The 27,726-nt window shown below is 41.2% G+C and overlaps 1 protein-coding gene and 2 long non-coding RNA genes across 12 annotated transcripts in view; 1 reads left to right on the top strand and 2 right to left on the bottom strand.

The window, feature by feature from the left end:
* The window catches only part of LOC103158729, a 94,164-nt gene that overhangs the window by 3,297 nt on the left and 63,141 nt on the right, over positions 1–27,726 (bottom strand). For 2 of the 6 annotated variants that reach the window (XR_003481416.2, XR_003481412.2), the window contains 2 exons: positions 22,263–22,349; positions 12,836–21,814 (listed from right to left, as the gene is read on the bottom strand). This is a non-coding gene — a long non-coding RNA (uncharacterized LOC103158729). Of the gene's footprint in view, positions 1–12,240; positions 12,457–12,652; positions 21,815–22,262; positions 22,350–27,726 lie in introns of those variants that run through there. The other 4 variants (XR_003481415.2, XR_003481413.2, XR_003481414.2 and 1 more) reach the window with 4 other exon arrangements.
* The window catches only part of Slc38a4 (solute carrier family 38 member 4), a 67,530-nt gene that overhangs the window by 17,236 nt on the left and 22,568 nt on the right, over positions 1–27,726 (top strand). For 3 of the 5 annotated variants that reach the window (XM_027396393.2, XM_035440843.1, XM_035440844.1), the window contains one exon: positions 25,492–25,722. In XM_027396393.2, coding sequence (XP_027252194.1) covers positions 25,604–25,722 — 119 coding nt within the window. In that variant the 5' untranslated portion in view covers positions 25,492–25,603. Of the gene's footprint in view, positions 1–13,796; positions 13,875–25,491; positions 25,723–27,726 lie in introns of all 5 variants that reach the window. The other 2 variants (XM_035440842.1, XM_027396392.2) reach the window with 1 other exon arrangement.
* LOC113833561 lies at positions 1,115–11,737 on the bottom strand. The gene is made up of 2 exons (XR_003481419.2): positions 10,856–11,737; positions 1,115–1,983 (listed from the first exon to the last, which is right to left on the bottom strand). It is a non-coding gene; the product is annotated as an uncharacterized LOC113833561 (long non-coding RNA).

Raw genomic sequence — 27,726 nt, 5'->3', positions numbered from 1 at the left:
TACTATTTAGGAGTAGCTTGATTCTCTTTTAAAATATTCGGTTCAATGCCTGTTACTTTATTTACATGGTCCATACGGAGTTAAGCTACATGGTCAACAATAACCGAAGGTATTTAGTTTTTACTATATTTACCTCAGATTGTCTTACAATATTTTTACATAAATCATATCATTACTGTAGACACAGAGTGAAGAGAGGGGAATATTTTCAGTAGCCACTAGAATCCTTTACTAAGTCACTTTTGCTCTCCAATCTACTTAATTCACGAATGGTATCTCACCTGTATTTTATAGACGATTATTCCCAAACCACATTAGCTCATGTAACATACTTGTTCATTAATGGATCTTGCACTGGGCTTGCACCACTGGGACCACACCAAAGTGGGTGGGACCAAGAAAGATGGCTCGGCATCCTTAAAGCTCAGCATGCAAGTGACATGCATATACTTTGGCACTGAGAAAATGTGTCTTCATTCATCCTTGGATCTTGAAGTTTTTGTCAGATGAAGGGGAAAGAATGATAACCCAAGCTTGACCAAACACACCCTATCCCCAAATTTGCCAGGACACGTGTGTGTGTGTGTGTGTGTGTGTGTGTGTGTGTGTGTGTGTGTGTGTGTTTAAACACTGCTAAGGACAGGTTCCAGGGAGGATTTACACCATGGCACTGTTCTGTTTCACATGGCAGTTAATATTAAACAAACACACATTGCAGTCCATGTCTTATTACAAGGTTGTTTTCAGAGGTTCCGTGGGTCAGGGCCAAAGCTTGTCCTTTTCCAGCTTTCGACAGTGCTGATCAATAGCTTAACAAGTGAGACAGAGTCCACTGAGCAGCAGCAAAACTTCCCAAGCAAGAGGTGCTACATCCGACTCAATCCTATAATCAAATCTACAACATCTCTTAACTCATAAAAATAAATAATAAAATATCTTGTTTAGTTTGAACACTAAAATGCCTGTTATCTCCTTTAGCTCTCAAAGTAAACTGGCATAAGCTTGTCAAATCCAGTTATAAAGAGAAATCTGGGGTTCCAGAATATTTACAGGGTTTTGTTTACTTCAGAAATGCCTTTTGTTGTTGTTGGCTTGTTTGTATTTTGACTATTCCTTTTTTTTTTTTAATGCAGTATTGCTTTGTAGTCCAGGCTGGCCTCAAACTTATGATATTCCTGCATCCATCTAACCTTGGCATTACAGGTGTGTACCACCATGCCTGGATTAACAAAGTCCTATTAAGCACGTGTATAGGGCATCAGCATTGTGGACAGTTCTTTAAAGGCACTTATAAATATACAATCTCCACTGCCCATACCAAATGCCCATCTGAACACTGTACAGATGTTAGCTTGGTTAGTACTTATAAAAGGAGTGTGAGGTAGGCATTATTGTTTCCTTTTATAGCTGAGAAAGCTGAGGCAAGGGAAAAGGCAAAGAGAAATGACAAACACCTTGCCCAAAGCCAGATCTCTAATATGCTGTAGAGATTGGAGTTAAGTCTAGGCAGGAGTCTCTGGAAAACCCCATGTGATACGTGCTCTTGTAGAAGGCAGACATGTACACTGTGAGAGACTCCCTACAAACTTATAGCACAGCTAGTAATTGATGGAGAATTAGAACAAATGTATTCTGAGTCAAACCCATTTCCAATGGTCACTCCAGCTTGAGTTAGCACTAGAACTGAACAACTATGCTTGGCCATTCTGCTCCTGGGTGTGTCAGACACAATCTCCACTGGATTAAAAGTTTTAAACAGAGAGTGGTTCAAACAAAAGCAGGGAACTTGGGGGGGGGCGGGAGGTAGTGGTGAAAGCTGTGAGGAACCCTCCAAGAAAATGCTGTTAGCTTTTGAAGAGAAATACATATACCAGGCTATGTTGATCTAGATGAACATCTTCTATAGAGATAAAGATTAAATGACCCATCAGACAAAAATGCAAGTCAGCATCCCATTTGTTACCAGTCTCCCTATATGGCGTCCTGTAAGCGAATCAAAGAGAAACATAACAGAAGGTAGGCTTGTAAGTAAGACATTACAGTTACTGAACACTTTATATGTATGATTTACTCAAGCATCACCTTTTAGGTAAATTTTAAAATGATAAAGATAAATTTAAATAAATGGAATTATAGATTCTTATTTAAAGATAAGTTCAACTACCTAGGAAAGAACAGTCAGCTTTCTAGAATTAAAAACTGATTCCTGCTGGAGAGATGGCTCAGTGGTCAAGAGTACTGGCTGCTCTTCCAGAGATCCTGAGTTCAGTTCCCAGCAACCACATGGTGACTCACAACCATCCATAATGAGATCTGGTGCCCTTCTCTGGACAGAATAGTGTATACATAATAAATAAATAAATCTTAAAAATGTTCCTGTTTTAAAAACAAAATACATTAGAGTAGGTGGTCATCAGAAACCAGATGTGGACAGTGTTTCTTTCCAGCCAGGTCCCGCAGCCCAAATAAATATACACTGAGGTTAATATTAATTATAAACTGTCTGACCTATGGCTAAGGCTTCTTATTGACTAGCTCGCTCTTAATTATCGCATTTCTATTCATCTATGTATCTCTACATGGTCTTGGCTTATTGGAGAATGCCCAGGCATCCTACCTTCTTTGTGGCTACATGGCGTCTCCCTCTGAGGCTCCTCTCTGCCTCCCTCTTCCCAGCATTCTCCTAGTCTGGTAGCCCCACCTGTACTTCCTGCCTGGCTACTGGCAAGTCAGCATTTTTTCATCAACCAATAAGAGAAACATATATTCACAGCATACAGAAGGACATCCCTCATCATCTCTTTTCTGTCTAAATAAAAAGGAAGGCTTTAACTTTAACAATAAAATTATAACAAAACAGTTATCAAGCAAGAACTAGAGTTAACAATATTTAGTTCATTAACATGTGGTAAAATTTAAAATATTCTATCATCCTATCTTTGTTGAGTCTAAAGTTTTATGTGTAATTTATAACTAAGGAAAACCATAACCATAACTATCTTCAACTCCATCAAAGACCTCAGAAGAATAATATATAAACTCTAGAATTGACAAAGACATTGTCACAACTCTTGTCTATGTCACCATCAAGTAGCTTGTAGCACACTGCCCATAAACCTTTTTTTGTCTGTATGAGTTAAAGCTAAATCTGCAGCATGTTGTACGGCTTGGAGGAGACATGGTCTCTGTGTACCTCGACGGGAAACTGCCATGCCCACATGCCCGACTGCCACAGCATCTCTGCACCATGACCTGCATGAGACTGTGAGACTAGGAAGCCCAGTGAGGCTCCAATTCTGTGTTCAGAACCCTTTTTAAGCTTTTGTCAGGTTTACATGAAGATCCTTGCCCCACATTTGGGAGCCATTTGTGGACGGAGTTTCTTTCCAGTCAGGTCCCACAGCCATTTAGTCCCAAATAAACATGCAGAGGTTTATATTAGTTATAAACTCTTTGGCCAATGACTCGGGCTTCTTATTGGCTAGCTCTCTCCTGGATGGTAAGCCAGACTCATGATGTGTCAGTGATGTTTATAGTCCAAGATCACTTGCATCAGCACAGCTTCTAACTGTACATTGTCTTGCCATATCTGAATTCTTGAGCTCTGTGTGGTGCCGGTGGGTTAGATTTTTGCATGTGCTGATTCTAGTTGAATAATAACAATAAGACCTGGTATTCAAATCCCTGTGTGATCCCTGCAGTGACCTCCCATCTGTGTTTTAACACTGCAGATGCTTCTGGCAGCCAGTTGCATCTCTTGCCTCCTTAGAAGACGAATGCTGTGTGGTTCTTTATGAGTGTTTCAGACATCTTTACTGTTTAACTCCTTGTGTCTTCATTACCTCTGTCTTCCCTAATCAGAGGCTGCCTGCAGCCTGCTCTGTATGAAATTTCTCATGACAACTCTTGTTTATTCCTCAATTTCAGCTGATCTGTCATCTCTTTTTAGAATGTTCATCCTGTCCCTTTCAAGTCAAGCTGGGTACCATACTTCTGCTCCAGTGGGTATTTCTATATCATGTTATGTCATCATCTCCTACTTCAGCAACAGATTCTCTTAAGAGAACAGATCTTGAGGACAGTCACTGGATCTTTTATAATTCCTTATCACACACCACAGAAACTGATTATCTTGCGCCATCACAAAAAAAGCCATCTCCATTTTTGGACAGTATTTTGAGGCCTGCTGGAGTGCCACTTACAGACAGGAAGTCTAGACTTTGAGAAAGAAGTTGAAGGAGTATAATTTTATCTAGACTTGAATTTGCTCAGAGATGCTGTGTTGGTTGGTCTGTTGTCAACTGGAGTCATCTGGATAGAAGGAATCTCAATTGAGAAATTACCTCCATCAGATTGGCTGATAGACAAGTCTGTGAGGCATTTTCTTACTGGGTGATTAATATGTAACCATCCTATCCAGTGTCTGTGGTGCCACCTAGGTTGTATAAAAAAGTAGACTCAAGCTGTGGGGGGCAAGCCAGTGAACAGCATTCCTCCATGGCTTCTGCTTCCATTCCTGCCTGCAGGTTCTTCCCTTGAGTTCCTGACCTAGGTTTCTGCCTTGAGTTCTTCCCTTGCTTTCGTCAGTGTTGGACTGCGAGCTCTAAGTTGAAACCCTCTCCTCTTCCAGGTTGTTTTTGGTCACTTGTTTATCAGAGTCACAGAAGTTACTACAGGACAGATGTTCATTCAGAAATAAATATTTTCTTAAAGTTTGATAGCTAAGTGCCTAAAATATTCTCATTAAAAGTAGAAGTTTTTTTTTTTTTTTTTTGTGTGTGTGTGTGTGTGTGTGTGGTGTGTGTGTGTGTGGGGGGGGGGGCTGATACCAGAGAGGGATGAGCAGTTTTTGAAAAATCTATGAGATGGACTCCTTGGTTTTGGTTATTTTTGTTTATAACTATCTTTATTGTTTTTCTGAAAACAAAAGTAGCCCATATTTTCTAAAGGTCAACCAAAGTATAGATGAGACAAAATGACCATTAACTCCCTTTCCACATATTAGAAATAACCACTTGATATACCTCATTTCTGACATGTTCTTCTTTGCATATATTTTGTGTTACATTTACAAGATTTTTGAAGAATTATTATTAGTGTGTGTGTGTGTGTGTGTGTGTGTGTGTGTGTGTGTGTGTGTGTTCACACAGATGTGTTTGGGTTCCTGAAGAGACCAGAAGTGGGTGTTGGATTCCTCAGAGCTGGATTTAAAGTTGGTTATGAGCCATTCAGTGTGGGTGCTGAGAACAAAACTCAAGTCCTCTAGAGGAGCAGCAAGTGCTCTTAACCACTGAGCCATCTCTACAGCTCCTGCATTTATAAATTTTAAAATAACGTTAGGGACATAACATGGTATTTATTTATTTATTTATTAGGTCTTGCTTTCTGTAAATTATAATTTGCCCTTTTTCTGAGCATACAATTTGAATAGCGTCTGGCATACTTTCTCCTGCGCAGCTCACCTGCCCTCCTGTAGGTTGAACACTTAACTTCAGCCTTCATGGGGGGCTCTGATCTTAGGGAGTTGCTACATTTTAATGTATGGCAGGGCCCATCAGTTAGAATTGTCACTGAATGTCTTATTGCAACCTTATAAATAAGTCCTAAAGGCAATGGATGAACAGCATGAATCAATACCTTTAATAAAAACTTTTATCCATTCAACATTTATACAGTGGCAACTATAGCCTGGCATAGTCTATTATTAATCAAAGTAAACAAGAAGGGTTGTTTATAGCTAATTTAAATTGGCTGTCTAGACAGACTTAAACCCATCCTCACACCTAAATAGTCAGTCTGTCTGGGTGACTCCCATCTGCTGCCATCCCACTGAATAGGTCAAGACATTTACTTAAAGGAAGATTCGTTCTATTGATTTTATACCCAGCCCTCCAAGGTTATAATTTTTAACTAAAGTAACCCATAAAACACAAAAAGCTGAGTTATGTTGCCAGCCAGGACACTGCCCCATCTCCCAGAGAAGAGAGCAGTATGTCAGGTTGGCCCGGTGCAGGGCTCTGAGTGCAGTGTGACCACACCCTGGAGTTGCTTGGAACTCAGCAGGAGAAATGATCTTTGTACCAGAAACCTGTGCTCCCTCCCTTGAAGAGACTCACTTCTTCAAGAAAACCCTTTGCAGTTCTCTGGTATGCACTTGCAGAGCTGTGGGAGAGCCCTGTCCCTGCCCCCATTCACATTCCTTTTACAGTGCTATCTGGTAAGCACGTGTGTTAGTTTTCTGTTGCTAGGGGTTAGTACCTGAGAAAATCAAGTTAAAGGAGAAAAGGTCCCTTCTGACTCATGGTTTGAGATGTTTCCGTCTGTGGTCACTTGGCTCGGTGGCTTCGGGGCCTGTGCATGGTGAGGCAGAGAGAGAGAGAGAGAGAGAGAGAGCATGGTGATGTGGCAGAGTGAAGCCATTCACCTCACAGTGAGTTAGGGAGAAGAGGAGGCTGTCGGCAAGCATTCCTTCATAGTCACATCCCCTGATCCACTTCCTCCACTGAGGCCCTGACTTTAGCTGTTTCTACCACCTCCAGATAATCCATACAACTATGATTTATCCACTGATTAAGTCAGAAACCTCATCATCTAGTCACTTTTCACAAGCCCCAGCTCTAAACACTGCATTGGGGACCCAGTCACAACACATGAGCCTTCAGCTGTTAGCGTTTGAACTACAACATTAGAGATTCCTTCCTTAGGCATTCTGGCTGGGATGCTGAAAATGTCAGCTTGTGCACAGGTCTGACCAGCAGGGACAATGACTCTCCTACCGCTCAGGTCCTCACTATCATGGTCCATTCCCTTCTAAAAGTCCTACTGGAGCTCCTGGTCTACTCACTCAACAACAGCCTGTTGTACCACAGTTTGGAGCACTGCCAAGACCCCAGATTCAAGCTAAATATCAGGTTTACTAAGTCCAGTAGGTAACAGAATTACAAAATTAAATTGTGCTTTTAGAAAATTTGTATTTATTTAAAGAAACACAAATGGGAATGTGAAACGAGGCAGTGAGAACTAGCGTACTGTAACCTGGAAGGAAGGAATGTTTTTTTAAGCACGAAATACCATTAATTAGAAAGACAACCAACTCAATTCAACTCTATCAGTATGAAGAACAGAAATGGACAGGGAGATTAGTTGTTTAGGAGATATTCCTATAATTATGCATATTTTAGCTATGCTGTTTCATCTAGTAGGAATTTTTGTGTATAAAATGTATATATGTGAAGTGTGTGTGTGTGTGTGTGTGTGTGTGTGTGTGTGTGTATGCACCCGCGCGCACGCACGCGTGCTCCAGTGCATTGAAGTGGCCATTAGAGGACACCCTTGGGTGTCAGTTCTCTCCTTCCATCTTGCTTGAGACCATTTCTTCGTTGCCACATATGCCAGGCCAGCTGGCCTGTGAACTCCTGAGCACTCTCCTTCCTCCACATCCCATCTTGTCAGAGGAAGACCAGAATTGCAGGAACACAGGATGTGCCCGTCTTCCTGAGATGTGAAATAAGGTCCTCACACTTGTGTGGCATGGACTCTTCATACCAAGAATCCCCACAGCCCTCTGGTAGGAAATTTAAAGGCTGAGCAAGTTTTGAAAGAATTGCAATTTAGTTGGGTGTTAGTGGTGCACATCTTTAATCCCAGCACTTGGGAGGCAGAGGCAGGCAGATCTCTGTGAGTTCGAGGCCAGCCTGGTCTACAGAGTGAGTTCCAGAACAGCCAGGGATACAGAGAAAAACCCTACCTCGAAAAACTAATAATAATAATAATAATAATAATAATAATAAAATTTAATATTAATATTTAAAATTTCCATAATTATCTAAACTCTCAAAGACCTTGTTGCTTTTATTCACCATATCTATTTGAGTAGAAGGCTAGAATGAATTTTTAATACTTTTTCTGTGTCATCTCAATGTGAGATCAAGAAATGAGATGGACAAGAAAGATCTGTTTCAAAGGAGAAAACAGAAAATATCAAGGTCATATCCTGCCTTCTTAATGAGTAGTTCTGTCAGCTGAGGCTAAATACGATTTTCTACTTAGGTCGGTGGCAAAGTCAATAAATTTGTCAACCTTTACCAAACCTGTTTGCTAATTTTGCAATGTAGCTGTTGGTTATTCAAACATTTCCAAAATGGCCCATTGTATAACATAGAGGTGGCGTAGGCTGGGTTGAAGAGAGGCGAATGCCATCGAGTTCACAGTTTCCATGGAAGTCTCATCAGGTTGGAGCAGTTCCCTTAGAGCATTTAGAATGGAAAATCAGCCCTCTCCCATCCTGGAACCTAGGCTGAGAATCCCCTTGGGGTTTCATATTGGGAAGATGATAAATTTGAACTTTTGAAGACTTTATCAAATGAAGCTATCCAGGAAGTAATTTACAACGTTTGTGTGCTAAAGCATTAAAAAAAAAAAAAAAAGATTATGGAAGGGCCTCAAGTTCTTTGCAGTCTTTTCTACTGGGCAGATCCATCAGGAATCTGGAAGAACCAGTAGAACTGTAACAAAGTTGTAAAACAGTGGTTACAGTGGGAAAAAAAAAGTACTGAAATTCTAAATCTTAAAATAGAAACATCTGCAATGCACTACAGTTTAGAAATCCTGTTTCAGATTTTGTTAGAGTAAATGTATTTCCTGCTTCAAAAAAAAATTCTTAGGAGGCCAACATTCCATGGAGGCTTGACATGTTCTGTAGAACAGGGGCTGGGGATAGAGTTGTAAGAGTGGTTCCACAGCATGCACGACGCCCTGAGTTCCACCGCCAGTACTGAAGAAACAGAGTATGTTGGGGCACTCTTGGAATGCCAGCATTCAGGAAGTAAATGCAGAAGGGTTACAGGTTCTGGGTTATCCTCAGCTCTACAGCAAGTTGGAGACTAGCCTAGGATGCATGAGACCTTGCTTGCCTCAAAAACCAAAGAGAGAAAAAAATGAAAAGAAAGGCAGACAGAAAGCCAAGTCTTTCCTGTTTACAGTTATGTGATACATGTGGCTCTTTAAGGTAATATTCAATGTTGTCTTCTGTTACTTATTTTTTCTTATTATTATGTAAGTTGAGGCAAAGGATACAGAGCCATGGGAAGATGTCCACACAGGACCTGTGCACTTTCACGGCCAGCAAGTAGTAAAGAATGTGGGGCACACTTGGAAGTGCTTGTCTCACTCTTTTGATGACATGGATAGCATAGGGCCCTGAGATTTGAATTTCATAGTAAAATTTTTGTAGTATTTCTTTGTGGATTTTTTTCCCTCTCTTTTGTGACAGCCAGTATTTTACAAAGTAATAAGATGATGACTTTGGAATGCCAACATTGTGGCATCAAAATAATGAATATTCTCTTCACAGGGCAGAACCTAGGTTATGAGGAAGCTGCAGAATCTATGTTGTGAGCTTCTACATCTGGGGCCAGGCTTGGTACACTGGTCCATTGGATAGTCACTTAACCTGCACCACTAGGAAAACACTTGGACTAATGCAAACACTGTGAAAACATACCAGCAAGCTTGGCATCTACTTCATTAGATTTTGAGTTTATGACCCTAAGGGCTAGCAATGACAGTTGACTCTCCCTAGAGACCTGTGCATTATGAATTTACAGCATGATATAGAGAAGTTATATAAGTCTGGTATGCTGGCACAGACCCATAATGCCAGCACTTAAGAAGTAGGGGCAGGAGGTGGTCCCAAGTTCAAGGTTACCCTGGACAACACACCTAGACTCTCTCTATATAAATAAATAAGTAAATGTGTCACATATAGAAATGTTGAAAAAATGAAGAAAGGTCAGATAATGTGAAGAGAAGTTAAAATGGGAGCAAGGAAAACAAGTGTGTACTTGCAAGTAAAAAATGCATTCAAATGTTGCAAAATTATTAAAAGGTAAACTACTTGGCTTCTTAGTCACCACTAGGGTTGTGTGTCTTCCTTGAATTCGGCTGTAACCAGAATCCATTTCCAGGTATTATTTTGATCCATGACTAAAATTAGAAATTCGAATACAGTCAAGACAAGAACAGGGGTTATCTTCTGTACTGTTGCAAAATGCTGAGGTGATCCAGCTAAGGTTGCTCTGTTTTTTTTTTTGTTTTTCATTGTTGATTGATTTTCTGAAGTCTCTTTGAAGACACTGTTGAAGCTGAAATTTCAAGCAGTGTACGTTAGCTGATTTAAATATGGGGGAGACAAGTTCTGATTCAACACAGTGATGTGCTCCAAGTCTCTTTTGACTCAATAGTTTGGTGCTTAGAATTAGTGATGCACATCCTAGTATATTCTGTTTGAGGGTAACAGCCAAATGTGAATGGAAGCCCTTCCTCGCTATGTGAGGAAAAGATTTGATTTCAAGTTTCTGGTTTCTCCTAATTCAGTCACACAAAATCCACAGCCTATATTGTGAGCTAGAAAAAGTGATACAAAAGTTTCATTTTTTTGGTTTGTTTTTTTGTTGTTGAAACAGTTCTGGCTGTCCTGGAACTCACTCTGTAGACCAGGCTGGCTTTGAACTCACAGAGATCCTCCTGCCTCTGCCTCCCAAGTGTTGGGATTAAAGGCGTGCACCACCACCACCTGGCTACAAAACTTTTAAGAAAAAAATATATTGAAAAAAATTCCTATTAACTTCAATTTGAATTCTATTTGTCTTCCTTCTGCCATCATTCTCAGACAGGCAAATTACATAAATCCCAAACCATCATGTCAGTCATCCTTGTCCTCACCTCCAGCTCCACCCATCACCTCTTTGTGTACTACCCTGTCAGCTTTATTGTGTCTTTCTTGGGATGATTGCAAGGCCCTCATCATAAGCATCTGAATTCCCGGACTCGTTTTCCTTCCATCTGGATTACTTACTTCATTCCATTCTCCTGTCCGATCAGAAGGCACCATTATGGGCAGAAGGGTTCTCACACTGTCAGAACACGGCCCTCTTCACTCAGGATGCCTTTTGCCTTCTCTTTGCCCACTGGGATCTCAGATGGCCTTTCCTCTTAGCCAGAGGCCTCAAAGCTCCCGGAGAACTTCCGGAATGACCTCAGCCCCTAGAAACTCTTCATTTGACAAGTCCCAGAGGACACTGCAGTTAATCTGTTGTTAAGGGTGACAGAACCCTGTCCTCTGGTGACAGATGTCGTCATGGGAACATGTGTCCTCAGCCCCAACCCTGTGCCCATGTAGACCAAAGCAACTGTCCCCACTTGTGAAATTGTGAAACTTATGAGTTCTTTTACAGGGGATCAGTTAAACTGTTTGTCACCTCATTATCCAGATTTGCCCCATTAGCCACCCTTATAGCCTATATCGCTTTTCCTGTTTTATTTTTAATTTTTAAGAAAAGGTCTCTCTATACAGCCTTGGCTGTCCTCTATCCTGGAACTTAGTATGTAGGCTGGTCTTGAACTCAGAGATCTGCCTGCCTCTGCCTTTCAGATACTGGGATGTGCCATCATGCCTACCCATCATTTTTCACCCTTAAGAGACCAAGTTTGTGATCCTTTACCTCCTTCTATAATGATACTTCAATCATATTAGAACCTGACTGGACATATTGTATTTACTATGTTTTAAAAGTCAAAATGGTATAAATCTACCACCAGCTATATGTGAAATTACACTATGACATGACTGTAAGAAATGATCAGGGTAGCCTGGTAGTGGTAGTACACGCCTTTAATCCCAGCACTCGGGAGGCAGAGGCAGTAGGATCTCTGTGAGTTCGAAGCCAGCGTGGTCTACAGAGTGAGTTCCAGGACAGTCTCCAAAGCAATACAGAGAAACCCTGTCTCAAAAAACCAACAGTAATAAAAATAAATAAATAAATAAATAAATAAATAAATAAATAAATAAACACCATGATCATTTCTTATTTATCACATGTAAGTCTGGTTTTCTTACAGAAGAGAAGCTTTTCTTCCTTTTGTCAAGACCAGACCATACAATTTCTTTATAATTTGGCCACATTTGAATGTGTCAAAATGGTCTATGAAAAAACAAATGGTCTAACCACAAACCAGGGTCTTGGCCATTTGAGCTAGTTTCCATGTGTGTGGGTTTGATTTTAAGTCAGTGGTAGGAATTTTGTGATTAGAATTTTGCTATGTAGAGTAGGTTGGAATAAAAAAGGCCATGGACATATGTTTGTAGTTTTAACCTAAAATACTAATTGCTATAATTCCTCATTACACCTAAAAGTAAGAATTATGAGGAAGCCGAAACATAAAATCCTAAGGAAAGTGAAATGTTTGAAGTATATATGTATTTATTAGCTCCCTATTTATTCTGAGAATACTATACAGTAAAGTTCTTCTCTCGGGAAAACATCTATGCTGGCTCACTTGGCCCACTAGGAAATGGAATTTTGCTAGAAGCATTTAATTTTTTTTTAACAATTATTGTAAATCCTTTCTTGCTTTCTTCTCATCTTCATCTGATAATTTTGCAAGCAGGATGGAATCCTATATTAGAAAGATTACAATTAAACAGTAGAAACAGTCATTTGAAAAGGAAATTTTTGTTTCAGATTTCCCTGAAATTCATGAGTAGTATTCTTTTCTCCCCGGATTACGATAGCTATTATCCTGTGGGTTGGGGGTGTCAGAGAACAAAAACAAAAACAGAGAACTCCAGAAGTGAAGGACACTCCATTCCAGGTAAGAATAAAGTCATCATTTTAGTGTTAATAAACCAAATGGCGAAAGAGGAAGAGAGAAGTGGGTGGGTCCGTGTACCTCTAATGTTTTGTGTGTTGCACCAACTTGGGAATTTCCTAGCCAGAGGACAATGTTTGGTTTTTATAGGAACAGGAGTTGACAGACTGTCGGGACAGATCATTGCTTCTGATTGGTTATGAGGTTTATTTAAGCCATAAAAATTCAAAAGGCACTCTTACTCTCTTGCTCTCTTACCTTCCTTTTCCTCTTTGCTCTCTGCTTTTCCTCTTACCCTCTTTGTCCCTTCTCAGCTCTCTCCCTCCAACTCTCCTCCCCCCCACCTGTAATAAACTCTATGGTTAATTTTAAAAAAATTAAAAAGCAAAGAGCCTGAATCTGGGTTGGTTTCCATGCCTTTCTCATGTCCCTTTCAGAATGTTTAGCTGATAAACTTTAATTGAGAATACATTATTTGCCAACATATTTGAGCTCCTCCTCTGGTGTGTGGAGAGCTAAGTAGGTTGTTTCTTTTAAGGAGAAAATACACAAATTTAGAAATTCTTTGAAAACATCCCACAGCTTGCTTGCCCAGCACTCTGCCTCTGGTGAGGCAGTATGGTTGACAGTGGGTTATGGTCTCCAACTCCCGGCTCCTTCAGTGACTCGGTGCTGGTGGAAGTTCTGTCAGTCTGTCAATTTTCTTCTGAACAGGCTAGCAATGCAAAGGAAAATAATACTCCTGTGTGACCAGTATCATCTCTACATTCAATGACATTCTACAGTGTGACAATTTAATGTCTGTTATGTTTTCTTTTCCATTGTCAGTTCATAAAACTTGAAAAATTAATGCCTCTTGATCTAGCCACTGACTGCACAATAGAATTTTGAATGCAGTGTGACACTAAAGTAAAACTCTCAATTAGAGCTTCATTGTACAAAAACCACAATTCTAAAAGCAAATAGAAATTGGTGTGAGCAATGTTGAAGCCAAGTGTATGACAGCAAACTAAGTTAGCGTCTCTCTTTTAAGGTGACGCAAGCTGGACTGAGGGAGGCGTTGGGGCAAGAAGGTGTTGCTGTTGATTGGCTTGTGTCGTTCACTCCCACTGGCCTTTAAATCATTGTCTTGCTTTCCAAACGTTCAGATACGTCACCTCTGTGACAGGGGTCTGCCATCCCAAACAATTCATGAAAGACTGCACAGGACTGGATAAATAAGTAAGGTACAGTTGGTTTTACATAAATGTTTACAGATGACAATAGTGTTGACTTTTTTTCTTTATATTGTATTGATTGCTTATTCACTACAAATTAAAATGTTTAAAAAGACTACATGGATAACTTTTAAAAGATCAGTTGAAAATATTATCAGACATTGAAATTATTTATCCAGATCCCAATTGCATTTTTCTTTTGCAAATGGTTTTAGGTCTGATCCGAAAATTGGACAGTAGTTAATAGGAAAAGGAAACCCTGCAAAACTAGCCGGTAGCGGCAGTTGCACGATTTATGCTTCCGGCAAATCACTGGCTATAGTAAAAGTTGTGAAGAGATACATAGTTGTAGAAGAACTGTCTTCAGGTGACATAATTCAACAAAACCCACAGCAATTTAATAAAAAAAAAATGTCCCATGAGTGAAAGTGGGAATGGATGTTTGCCCTATCTAATAAAGAAGACTTTTGTCTTCCATATTTTTTCAACTTGACCATTTTCCAAAGAACATTGTTTTAAAAGAGTAAAGACACAAGGAGAACCTGTGGGATTGAATAACCATAAATAGGACTTTAGGTTTTGGAGAACTAGAATCAGTGATGTAGAATTAGCTGTTTTCAAAACTGCCAAGGGGGCAGGGGCTTTTCACATCTGTGCATCAAGCATCTGATAGAGGAGCTAGTGATGGTTTTCATTAAACAGACTAAAGCAAAACCAAGAGCATTTTATAACCCAGTGGAAACATTCTTGGACAGTGGTTTACAATGAACCTTCTTGGCAAGTTTAACAGAGTTAGCTGCATTTTTCTAAAAAGATCACAATTCTTTTACAACCTGAGAGCCTCCAGTCTAGATTTATACTTTAGTTATTTCTAGAATTCTCTTCATAGTGCTGAGGCACCTAAAAAGTACAATGTCAGCATTTAGGGTTGTGATGGTCAAACTTGAAGGTTTTCTCTAACTGTGTTTTACAATATGTGACAAATGTTAGTGGGATTGTTATTTTTAATATGGACATTGTTTTAGTGGAAGTGAAAATTATTTATTTTGGGGAGAAAAAGAAAAAGGTATCTCCAGAGGTGGTCTTGAATCTGTTATGGAATGAAGACATTTGGGAATGTACTGTATTCATAGTCATGACATCACTAATTTATATAGCCCTAAGAGTTTCTTTGACAAGATCATATGTGCTATGTTCCCCTGTATGTTCCATAACATGCTATTGTATGGGAAAACAACTAGTGAAGTGTAGCTGTAGGTTTCTGCCTAAGATAACTGCATCTTCACTTGAAAAAAATCTATAAGGAAGAAAGCATGTTCCAATTTCATGAATCATCTTCTAGTCCTACTGTTAACAAGCATATCATACTTTTGTTTTGAGGCAGGGCTTCACATATCAGCCCACACTGGCCTAGGATGCAATCTAGCCTAAGCTGGCCTCGCACTCAAAGCAATCCATCTGTCTGGTTTGCAGTCACAGGCCCCTCCCTCACCTGGCTAAGCATGTAAACTTTGTGGAGGACAAAGCTTCAGTATAGGGGCCAGTTATTGGAAATGTTCTAGTTCTCCCTAGATGTTATTTCTAAACTGTGTCTCAGTATGGGACAGAGAAAGAATATGAAAATACTGAAGGAAATGTGAAGGGTTCTTTTCTGAGAGCTCCTGAGACTGTGTTGTGTGTGCGTGAGTGTGCACGTGTATGTGTGCCTGTGTGAGTGTGCATGTGTATGTGTGCGAGTGTGAGTGTGCACGTGTACGTGCGTGTGTGTGTGTGTGTGTGTGTGTGTGTGTGTGTGTGTGTGTGTGTAGTGGACACGTGTGATGGCCACACGCCTACACTAGATGTCTTCTTCATGCACTCTCTACCTTATTTTTTAGATAACATTACTCACTGCCCCCACAGCTCATGGATTTAGTTGCATTGACTGGCCAGGAAGTCCCAAGAGCCTTTCTGTCTCTGCCTCCTTGGTGCTGGATTACAGATAGCCACCACCATGTCTAGCTTTTTTATTTGGGGACCAAACTTAGGTCTTTAGGCTTGTATAACAAGCACTTTATGAACTGGGTCATCTCCCTAGCCCCTCTAAATGTTTCCACGGAAGGCAATTTCCGTGAGAAACAGTGAGTTAGATAACCAGTTTGTCTTGCTATCAAAGTACAAGTAGGACTCACTGAGGAAATTGAGGCCCTTTAACATTAAGGTAATGTTAGATTGGTTTCCATGCAAATACTCCGTTTTATTTATCTGAGGCACACTTTAGGTGTGACTTTAAATCAGTTCCTCATAGAAGATAATTGGGTTTCAAGTTGCATGGGCAGCTGCTACTCACTTGCCCAACCCAGGGGTCACTGCCACGCTGGCTGTCTGCTGCCTGTGCCAGGCTTTTGGAGTAGACTCATCAACACTGAGATGATCTGAAGGACCAGACCAATGGCAGTGGTGGAAAGCCTGCCCTGACGTCACTAGCTCCCCTTCCACTGTCCCTTATCAGGTAGGACAAATGTTTGCAGTCCCCACAGAAGGTCGTCACTCTAGCTTCTGACTCAGGACAGTTTTGTTTGCCATTTTTTGATGTCTTAGTTTGGTGACGAGCCACAACACTGGAGAAACTTCCCATTTTTCGATATCTTCCACCATGACCCTCTTATCAGCAATTCAAAGGAGAAAACCCTAGCACAGTTGATAACCAGGTTAGATGTGAGGAATTTGCTGCTTGAGACTCCTGCTAACAAATGTGCTAAACTGAAAGAAAGTCTGCTGATATGACAGTGTCCCAGTACCACTTTAAGTTTTGACTTTGCATCTCCACAGATAGATGATTTGAACCCAGCCGGGCTGCTGAGCTCTGAGCAGGATGATCTAACCTGTTTCTGTAAGACTTCTTTATGTCATGGAAAGACCGAGCTAGAATAGAAAGGAAGGCTGAAGGACAAAATTCAGCTCAAACTCTGATTTTTAGAGTCGCTCAGAGCATTTTAGGGGCAATGAAACTCTTCTTTCTCTTGGTGATCAGATAAACTTGCTGCTTAATTTTGAAATATTAACCACACACCCTCCTAAAACTAGCAAGTGTGTACACCCAAGTCTGTAATGACTACAATGTCAAGTTGCTTCAGTGTTTCCAGACTATAATAACAGTGGGCACTGTGCTGGATGCTAGGAGTATGTAGTGTGCAAACCTGCCCCCTACTCCATTCTTGTGAAGCTTCCTCCCTAGTTAGTCAGAATGGCTATTAGATAGTCACACATGTGGAAATGTGCCCACAGGATGTGAGGAGCCCTGCAGGGGAAGAGAGCATGTTATGAGAACATGGGAGGTTTGGTTCAGATGAGTGTTGTGAAGGGGCCTTCCAGACTTGTGGCCTTTTAAGTTGCCCTGGAGATGCCTCCAAAGGTGTACAGGGAAGAGATTTCTGCCAGAGGAAACAACACATGAAGAGATTCTGAGGTGGCAATGGAAAGCATAAGATGCCGGGTGACTCTCTGAATGTCAACTGTGATTGAATTTTGGTGCTAATGAGTATGAAGTTCAGAAAGTTATGGGGACATCACTTCAGGTTAGTGATCTGGAGCAACCATGGTGGGGTCGATGTGTTCTATATTGAAAAGGGACTGATAGGTCTTGGATGTGGGTGCACTTGAATATAGTGGTAAGAAACAGGGACTGGAAGTATTAAGGTTGAAGACCAGCTTCATCCAGTGAGCACCCAGTAAATAGAGTGCCTGCCGTGTGCTGATTCAGGGAGCAAAATTTAGACCCACAGGAAGGGGCTTGCTCAGCCTGGATGTTTGCTGGCATTGTTCTTTTCTATCTTACTCATGCTCCTATATGCTGATTATTTCAGTAAATATTTTGTCAGAGAAAAACAGCAAAGATGTTCATTGTGCTATATATAAAAATTTTGTGTTTTCACTCCTTTCTTTAATAGGGTGAGTTCTTTGAGTTCAGTACTCTGCCTTAAGTCATTCTCTGTGACTTCCAAAGTTTCTGGTTTGTATCTCATTCTCAACATTTATTGAATGAATAAATGTCACTGTGAAACACTTTCACTCTTAAATCTATTTATGTGATTAACATAAGGGTACACTTTGGCAATGATAATGTGACACTTACTTTGTGCTATAGACAATTGATTTGAAGTATTCCGTGTGTCATAGTGTTCCAATACAGCTGAAATTGTGCTTGTCACTGTTAGTTCTTTAAACTAAATCCATAACTGGGTATGGAGAAGTAAAAGGGGGCTACACATTTTGTGAATGCTCCTTGGAGATAACCAAAATCAGGATCGGGAGCTAAGGACTCAAACTATTGTATGGGGTATATCACTCTCCAAAGAGAATAAAAAGGTGTTTTACATATAATAAAAGCTCTATAAAAATAAGTTCTTTTCCCACCTTGCTTACAAAGTTTGCAAGAGTTCTGAGAACATAAGGTCCTCTTTCAGGGTGTCTACATGTATCCATGTTAGTATGTTCAAATGCAGGTAGAGACAGAGGTAGGAATCTGATTATTGGAAGAAGGAAAGGGATTCAAGTTTATTGAGGCTCTCCTAACATATCAAACTTAAACTTTGATGATGTTGGTTTTGTGGTAAATGATATGACTCCCATTTTTTTCTGAAATGGGAGATCATCAGTTAGGTAATATGGCCAAGGTTTATGCCTAGTTCTTTTTGCTACCACAGCTGGAGTTCCTGTTCCCTACCCAAGCCTTAGTTCTCTGTGGTAGAAGGAGAAATAGCGTGGAGGCCACTCAATATGTATGTCCACTCCTCATTTGTCTATGCAAATAGAGCAAGACTGGTACCCACTTTAGAGGGTTGCTGTGAGGGGTCACCTGGGGTGACGTACACAGAGCCTTAAAATAGGCCCTGGCCTGCTGGACACACAGAGTAGGTGCTATGTGAGGTTTGGTGTCTTCTAGTTTAGCCTGGTGGTGGTGGTGGTGGCAGTGGTGGCGCACGCCTTTCATCCCAGCACTTGGGAGGCAGAGACAGGTGGATCTCTGTGAGTTCAAGGCCAGCCTGGTCTACAGAGCAAGTCCCATGACAGGCTCCAAAGCTACAGAGAAACCGTGTCTCAGAAAACCAAAAACCAAAACAAAACAAAAAAGGTAACTTCTGGTTTAGATCCCAAGATTAGCATGGTTTTAGGTGAATGATGTAATGAAGTGAAATGAACTTTAGCTGAAACTCCTGGGCTGTGGACAAAGGTCTCAGCCCTGAGCTTCCACGGAGGTATCTTTCCTGATTCTCAGACCAAGCTGGAGCCTATGATAGAACTTCTTGTAATTCTGTAGATGGGAAAGCTGAGTAAAAGATGGAGTAGAGGAGGAAAAGGCCATTTGGGCCACTGTGACTGGCAGGTGCAGCTGGCCTGAGGTAACAGAGAAGGCAGTGTATTCCCCAAACTACAGACTAGTGTAGCTATGGCTACTAGACGAGGAGAGTGGGGAAGGAGATAAAACCAGAGACTGGAGAAACATAGACCATATAGACAGATGGTAATGCCGTGTTAGGCTGGTGAGAATGTGAATGCCACTAAACGGCATTCTGCAAAGGAAGGGTATGACAAACTCCAGAAGTTCACTGTGCTTTTGTGTGTGGAGAATAGCTATGGGGTAGGACTGGTTTGAGCAGGTTCAAGCTCAATTAAGACATGTCTACTTAGACAAGTGATGGTGGAAGGAATGGAGCAAGGTTAGACCAGTTAGAGAAAAGCTTGCGTTGCTTTTAAACACATCTTACTTTGTGAAGGACTGGAGGTTGGGTTAAGAAGGGATATTCTCGATAGTAGACTGCTGCTTCTGATAAATAGTGGTACCACGTGGCAACCTTCTTAGACTAGCTTGCGGTGGAAGCGGAAGACGATTTTAGACATGTGGAGTTTAAATGTTGAAATATGCAGGTGTCACGTAGGCCACTGGGCACGTGGAAGCACAACTTAGAGGCAAAGCCTGGGCAAAGATGTAGCTTGAAAATCTTGTGTGTGTGTATTGAAAGTGAAGGAAACAGGACAAACGGGAGGTGGGCAATAGGTAACTAGATAGTTGACAGATGTGGTCACAATATATGATGGGAATTGGCCCATGTGATAATGAGGATGTAGAGGTCCCACGATCTGTCATCTGTAGATTAAGAACTAGAAAGCCTAGTTGAATAATTGATTCTGAGGCGATGGGTCTCAAAACCAGGCAGCTATTTGCATAAGTCCCTGGATATGAAGGCCTGTGAACTAGAAGCATGATGGATGTTCCAGGTTAAGGGGGGAAAGTGAGTCTGCCCCCCCCCCCCCGCCATCTTTTTGTTCTGTTCAGATTCTCGGGTCGTCAGTTCAAGCCCACAGGTCTCACTGGCAGAATATCTTCTTTAGTGGGTCTATTGATTCAAATTCTAACTTTTTCCCAGAAACAGATTTATGGACACTCTGTTTGAAGGACAGCCTCTTATGGAATTATTTGGCTATCCCTTAGCTCCATTAATTTCACAGTGAAAAGTCTTAAAAGCAGGTAGAAGGGGTAAGGGGTATGGCCTCTAGAGAATTGAGCAGTGAGACTCAAAAAAAAAAAAAAAAAAACCCATGGAAAGCATGACAGGTAGTAGCTAGTGATAGCATCAAACTCATGGGAACTTTGAAGAACTCGAAACCAGAAAGCAGGTAGGATTGGGAAATCTGAGAAAGGGGACAAGCCTTGGTGTAGGTTTTGTTTTTGTTTTTGTTTTTGTTTTTCTAGAGGGTGCTCTTGTTGCAACACCAAGTCATGTCAACATCTTCAAAGAGGAGCATAGGCCATGGTGACCAGTGACAGTGTTTGCCAAGGAACCTCACTTTGGGGCACTATAGTCTGTTTGGGTTGCTGTTTTTAAATTTACCTCTTTTTAGAGAATTTCATATATCAGTACTATATTTATATCATTTCCACCCCCTCCACCTGCCTGCTCTAACTTCTCCTGTGTCCCACTCTCTTTCTTCAGTTCATGACCTCTTCTTCTATAGTTATAACTGGTACACATAAATACAGACATTTATTAAAAAGAAAACCTACTGAACCCACTTAGTGTTGCTTGTATGAACATATGTTCAGGGCTGACCCCTGGGATTGGATAAGCTGGTGGTGGCTCATCCCTGGAGAAGACTGATTCTCCCTCTCAGCAGTCATTGATTTCCTATAGCTCTTCATTTCTGGGTAGGCCTTGTGACATTTCCCCTATCTGAGTTGATAAGTTAGCTGAGGTAGACATTATATAGGTCTGTTGAGATTTCATGGTTGCACTTTCCCTAGTATGTCTAGAAGATACAGGAGTCCTGGTTCTCTGGCTTTTACAGTTTTTCCACCCCTTCTTCGGTGATATTCTTGAACCTCAACGTCTAGGGGGTTTGCATTGTAGGTATATCAGTTTGGACTGTGTATCCCATGGTCACTTACTCTCTACATTTTGACCAGTTGTGGATCTCTGTATGTTGCCAAAAGAAGCTTGTTTGATGAGGGGTGAGAGCTGCATGTATTTGTGTGTATAAGTATCTAGAATATAGTTAGAAAGTATATCAGCTTAGGAAAATGGTGGCCTGCCATTTTTTTTTACATTAATTTTGTAATCTAGTCCATAAGGAAGTCCTGCAAAGGACTCTGTGATGGGTCCTTGGGCCTTGGCAACAGAGAAAGAAGTGTACCAAGTAGGAATGGAAGCCCCAGTCCCTGCGGCAGCTGTACATAGGAGTGAGCCCTGCACCATGCTCCTTCCTCCACTCAGGATCTCCTCACACATACACGTTGCAGAGGAGCCACTTTACAGAAAGATCAGCAAAGGAGCAGGTGGCACTGAACCAAGCACACAGAGCCTGAGAACCTGAATACCCACTGTGGAATCAGGTTCTGAAGATGCCAGTTCAATAGCTTTATAGAGAGTTTGGAAACATTGTGTCCATACATGAAACAACAGAAAGAAGACCTGAAAAATGAGGAAGAGGGGGAGAAAAAAATCAGTGGAAATTAAAAGCATGATTTGTTAGGTCCAAAAAACCCCTAGGGACACATGGCTAGCTGTGGTGACTATTAGCATACCAAAGTGCATGCTGGCTACCATGTTCTCTCGGCATCACAAATACCTGTTACAGCATCCATGCTGCCATCCTGGATCTTCTCACCCTGTCCCCTACCCTAGACTTCAGTTCATGGCTTCCTTTTCTTCAGCTTCTCATTCCTATATAATTCGGCCATTTTGGCCATGTGCCCTCCCCCCCCCCTTTCTCTTGCCTCTCTCTTGGGCTTCCTCTGTTTCTCTTCTTCTCTCACTCTCTTATCCCCTCCTCTCATGGCCATGTTTAATCTACTACTTTCTCTCCCTGCTAGACTTTCCCTCATATCTACAATAAAAAGCGTCCCCCTCAACCACATACCTTGTGAGGTCATGTCCTCACTTTATACGGGTGAGGGGCATCTGGAAGTGTCCACAGCAGAGAGAATTGGTAGTAGACTGGACATGCCTGAGGAACAGAATGGATTGTTAGCTAGGTTGAAAAGAAAAGATATACCCAAAGATCTGTTTATTGTTTGGGACATGGCATTGAGAAATTATACCTGAGTCTGGATCAGTAAGATAAAGAAATGGAAGGTGTGGTTGCTACTTGATTGACAAAGGAGCCACAACGTGCTGTATTTAGTACGTCTCACCTACTACACAAGTCAGCTTCCTGTTATTAGGACAAAACACCAGAGGTGATCAGGTTAACGGAGAAAGGATGTGTTTGGGCTCATGGGTTTAGAGGTCACTTGAATGCCCTCCTTATTCTGGACCTGTGGGAATGTCATTTACATGGTGGTAGCACATGGCAGAGACTTGTGTATTTCATGGTATATGGAAAGCAAAAGGAAACATGGGAGAGGGTGTGTCCTTCAAAAGCCAGCTTCCAATGACCTGAAGGTTCCTGTACTTCCTACTAGTGCTACAGACTGAAAACCTAGCCTTCAGCAGGTGGGCTTTGGAGGGACATTCAATACCACATTGTCCAAGCATAGCAGTTTCTCCACACAGCAAACTAGAGAACTGGCTGTTAGCTGGCACATGGAGCTTACCACTGCCTCCTAGTGTCTCAAAGGAGTCGAATGCAGTCCAAGAAAAGACCAAGATACATTGTAACTTCATAAACAAGGAACCACTTGTAAAGGGAGAAGTTGAGCAATCCATACCAACAGGCCCACAATGGCTTTGAATAAACACAGGGGAAGAGATACATAAGATGACTTTAGACAATGTCAGACAAAAATGTTCTTTTGTTCTGAAGAAATCGACTTGTCTTTTGATTGAAAAGGTGGATTTTAAAAGCTACCCACATCTGATTTCATCCTGATGGTTTTAGTTTGGTTTTTGTTGCTGTGATAAAACACTGAAACAAAAGCAACTTGTGGGGACGAAAGATTTTATTTTAGCTTGCAGGCTAAAATCCATCATGGAGGAAAATCAAGACAGGAGCTTGAAGCTGAAAACATGGAGGAATCCTGGTTACCAGGATAGTTTTGTAGATCAGGACGAAACGAATCCAACATTGTAAGTCTATTTCTTTAACTGACACAAGTGAGAGTCGGGATAGAAGAAAGTATGCCACTGTCTTATCACAGCCACCTATGCATATTTGACTTAAGGTCAGAACGGCAGCCTTAAGGACCAGACATCAGAAAGGGTTGAGCAGCTCCTGTCTGGAAATGAGACTGGGCAGGCTCTGGGCAAGGGAACCACCTTGCTCAGTTTTTGTTTGTCATTTTCTTTTTAGGCATCTACAGTTCTTCCGTCTGCACCCCATACATGTCTTCTCTTGACTTTATCTTATGCACTTGTTCGGTCTTGTATTAATAAAGGTTTCATTCTCATCCCTCTGGCTTGAAGTGCATGTCCTCTTTGAAATTCTGGGGCCTGCTGTTTTTCCATAATTCTGAACCTGTTCTTAGTCAAGTTTCTCTTTCTAGTCTGTCTCTCTGCTCTTGTGATTCTATTACATGAGAACAACTGGTAGACCCTGTGCCAACCTCTTAACTTCTCCTTCACACTTCTGTTTCTTTATCTCTTTGTGTTATAGTTTGAGCGATTTCTACAGCTCTCTCTCCCACTTTCCTAACTCTTCCTTTAGCTGGCTTTTCCTGTTTCAATGGCTGCATTTTTTTTTATTTTAGAATTGCTTTTGCATAAACAAAACTTTCCTTGTTTTACAACAAACTTAAATAGATGGTATTTTCTCATTTGGATTTATTATTATTATTATGTCACTTTAAAAGCCTATTTTAGCAGGGCAGTGATGGCCCATGCCTTTAATACTAGCATTTGGGAAGCAGAGACAGGCGGATCTCTGTGAGTTCGAGGCAGCCTGGTCTACAAAGAGAGTTCTAGGACAGCCTCCAAAGCTACAGAGAAACCCTGTCTCAAAAAAAAAAAAAAAAAAAAAAAAAAAAAAAAAAAAAAAAGCCCATTTTATATTGCTGTGTGACTTGGGAATCTTGTCCTTTCTTGTGCCATTCATATTAGTGAGTTTCCACATGTGTTTGGAACTTCATAGTTTGGGGTCCTAAGCTCACATCCATAGATGTGCTTCTGGGATTGGTAGAGGTACTCTTGTGTGTAGGTTTCATGTTTCTCAGGATTTGTGGCTTTTTGAGTTCTGGCGCAATTTCTATGATTGTGTCTCTGCTCAGTGTGTGCTCAGCAGGTGGGTAACTCACCTCTCAGAATTACTTCCTTCCAGTACAGTCTTATTTCTGTTAGTATAAGGGCTCCACAGCAACCGAATGCATTTAGCTGTAAGCTTTTCAGAAAATTTCTATCAATAGCATAGGATGATTTATGGTGTTTTTAGAAAAGGCAAATCCAGCTAGTCTCCCTCATCACTTTTCATTGAAGAGAACAAAATCCAAACAAAGCTGTGCTTAGAATCGGTCACTTAAAGACAGAGCACAGTGTAAGACACAACTCTTTGTGGCTGATGCACATTTGAATTCTAAGGTAAACCCATGTGTTTATTTTGTTAGTAGCATTGGCTGTGGCTTGCATCCCAGATGCCTAGAATGTGGCTTTCTAACCTGGATCTACCCAGCATTGCATATTATCAAGCGCTTTGGTGGCTTGAACTCCTTCATGCTCAGTTAAATTAAGGTATCAATGTTCTTTCTAGTTATAGCTCATAGAGATACTTGGCAGATCTTTCTATGTCAATAATTTACTTTTGTCCTCTCCCCTCTGTTTAAAAAAAAAAAAAGCATGCAATCTGCTTAAAAGACCTAACTCTTCACGATGACTGTCTGCTACATCTTGAGATTTTATTATTTTTTTTATTTATTCCTATGGTGAGTTGCAAAATATCTGCAATGCTTTTTTTCTTTTTCTTCCCTCCCTCCCTCCCTCCCACCCTCCCTCCCCCCTCCCTCCCTCTTTCTTTCCCTCCCTCCTATCTTTCATTCTTTGTTTCTTCTTTCTTTTTTGTGTATTAGGTGAGGGAAATTTTCAGGGCATATTTTTTGTGAGGTTTCCAATAACATCGTACCTTCCCTCGTTTTACAGCAGGCATCTACAAAGTAGGGGATTCAGATTCATGATCCAATTCAAAGCAAATTATACTGGTGTGTTTTGTGCTCTGTTTTCAGAACAGTGTGTTCTGAACGTCAACACGAAGGGCAAGAGCCTTAAGCTGAAGGGGCTGTGGATTATTTACTCTGAAGAAGCTCCTGTGTGGACAGGAAAGCGCTGACAGGTCAAATGGACCCCATGGAACTGAGAAATGTCAACATCGAGCCTGAGGACGAGAGCAGCAGTGGAGAAAGTATCCCAGACAGCTACCTGAGGATGGGGAACTCTGAAAAGGCAGCCATGAGCAGGTATGGGATGAAAAATTGCCAGGCTCTGTGCCACGGGCTTGGAAAAACAGGGTCTTGGTGGAGTTATTGGATTTATTGTGGATCAATGTGAGATAACAGTCTTAACATATCAACTCTCTGATCCTTTGTGTGATTGATTGGAAATTGAAGTTGCAATGTCCTTGTCTCCACTGCTAATGTAACCCATATTTCACTGACATTAGCCTGTTCTGTTTATCTTTTGGGGGACACCCCCCCCCCGAGATTCTTCTTCCTTTGACTATACTTTCAATGTTATGTCTCCAGAGGGTTTTTTGTTTGGCTGGCTGGTTGGCTTTCTTTCTTTCATAGTTTTAGTTTTTGTTTGTTTTTCCTCTCCAAAAGCATATCCCAAGTAATATCATTCACGAACTATTATGGGATCACCCATTAACTACATGGCATATTCTCAGCCTGTTAAACTTTCCATTGGAGTTTCAGGTCCTTCTGTTCACCCATCAATTGCACTAATCAGTGCAACTCAGCCACCTTATTTCTAATAAGGACATTAGCACCTTCCCACTGTCGGGGAAGGGCAGTCAGGAGGAGCAATGCTCTTCCTACGGATGGTCTGGTACAGGAAGTTTTAGGATTATTGGACTAGCAAGGGGTGAATTGGGGCATTTTCTAAACTCAGTGGTTCCTGAATGTGGTAAAACACAGGGCACTGGTGTCTGCAGAGTGGTTACTCAGCTTCGGAGAAGATTGATCTTCATTTGAGCTTCCATGCAGAGTGTAGAGTAGCAAGCCAGCACCTGATTTTCCAAGGATTAAGCAACTGTTTGGGATACAAGGATACTCAGCAATTCTGTGCTCTTTCCTTCTCCATCATTGCTCTTAGGATGCTGGCCCAAGTCTGAGGCTGTTAGAGTGTGAAGGAACACGCACAGGTGTGAGTGCTTGTGGCCAGTGGGTGAGCTAAGGGAGGATCCAGTCCCAAAAACAGCCCAGAATCCACAGTGGATGCTGCTGTTCAGCTTTACAACGTCTTCTAAGCTACTCACACGGACGTACTTTCTAAACGAGAACTCATGCCTAAGATGTCAGTTTTGTGATTTTACATCCACCTTTAACGGATGGGTTTTGTTTGTGTTTGGTTAAGAATGCATCTGTAATTGTACCTTTTTTTTTTAAGTCACATACTTTGGTTGGTGTCATTTTCATATGTTTTCAATACATGTTGCCTGACATTCAAATATTGAACATGCTGAGGGCATTTCTCACATAGTTTGTACAAGCTCAGTCTGTTGTATGCCTACATCTCATCTCATGCCAAAATAAGAACATTGCAAATGCCTCAGAAATAAGTAATATGCTTACTTTCAAATTCTAAGTTTTAAAAGCCACTCATGCAGTGGAGATTTTAATTTGCTGAGTAAAATAAAACTAGAGTGTTGGACACACTTCAGTTTAGATTGTACTGGAAGAAACACTTGTTTTTATAGTCCTTTGTCCCATTTTACCCTGTCATCCCAGGTTCCAAGTGTGAGCATTATGTAACAGTTCCTACATAGCTAGCATATTAAACAGAGACTGTTAAACCACTTAAAGATGGTAGGAGGACTGTGGAGACAGAAGAAAGCAGCAGCGGGGTCAGGGTGGGGGCGCAACAACTGTGTTTCATCTAAGAAACCTGGGGCAAAGCTAGGAAGTGTTTTTTGCTTGTACACTCAGGACTATTACTCTGTGGTTCCTAGAAACACATTGAAAGCTTTGTGGGTGTGGGTATTGTGTTCTAGCTATACTTTGTGTTGGACACTGTCTCTGTTGTGTTCTAGCTGTACCTTGTATAGGACACTATGTGAGTGTCTCTGTTGTGTTCTAGATGTACCTTGTATTGATACTGTGTGAGTATGTCTGTTGTGTTCTAGCTGTACTTTGTATAGATACTGTGTGACTGTGTCTGTTTTGTTCCAGCTGTACCTTGTGTTGACACTATGTGACTGTGTCTGTTTTGTTCTAGCTGTACCCTGTGTTGACACTATG

This window comes from Cricetulus griseus, chromosome 2, assembly GCF_003668045.3.
Source record: "Cricetulus griseus strain 17A/GY chromosome 2, alternate assembly CriGri-PICRH-1.0, whole genome shotgun sequence".
Taxonomy (NCBI): domain Eukaryota; kingdom Metazoa; phylum Chordata; class Mammalia; order Rodentia; family Cricetidae; genus Cricetulus; species Cricetulus griseus.
Note: the sequence above shows the minus strand (reverse complement) of the source record. Positions and strands in the feature narration are given on the sequence as shown.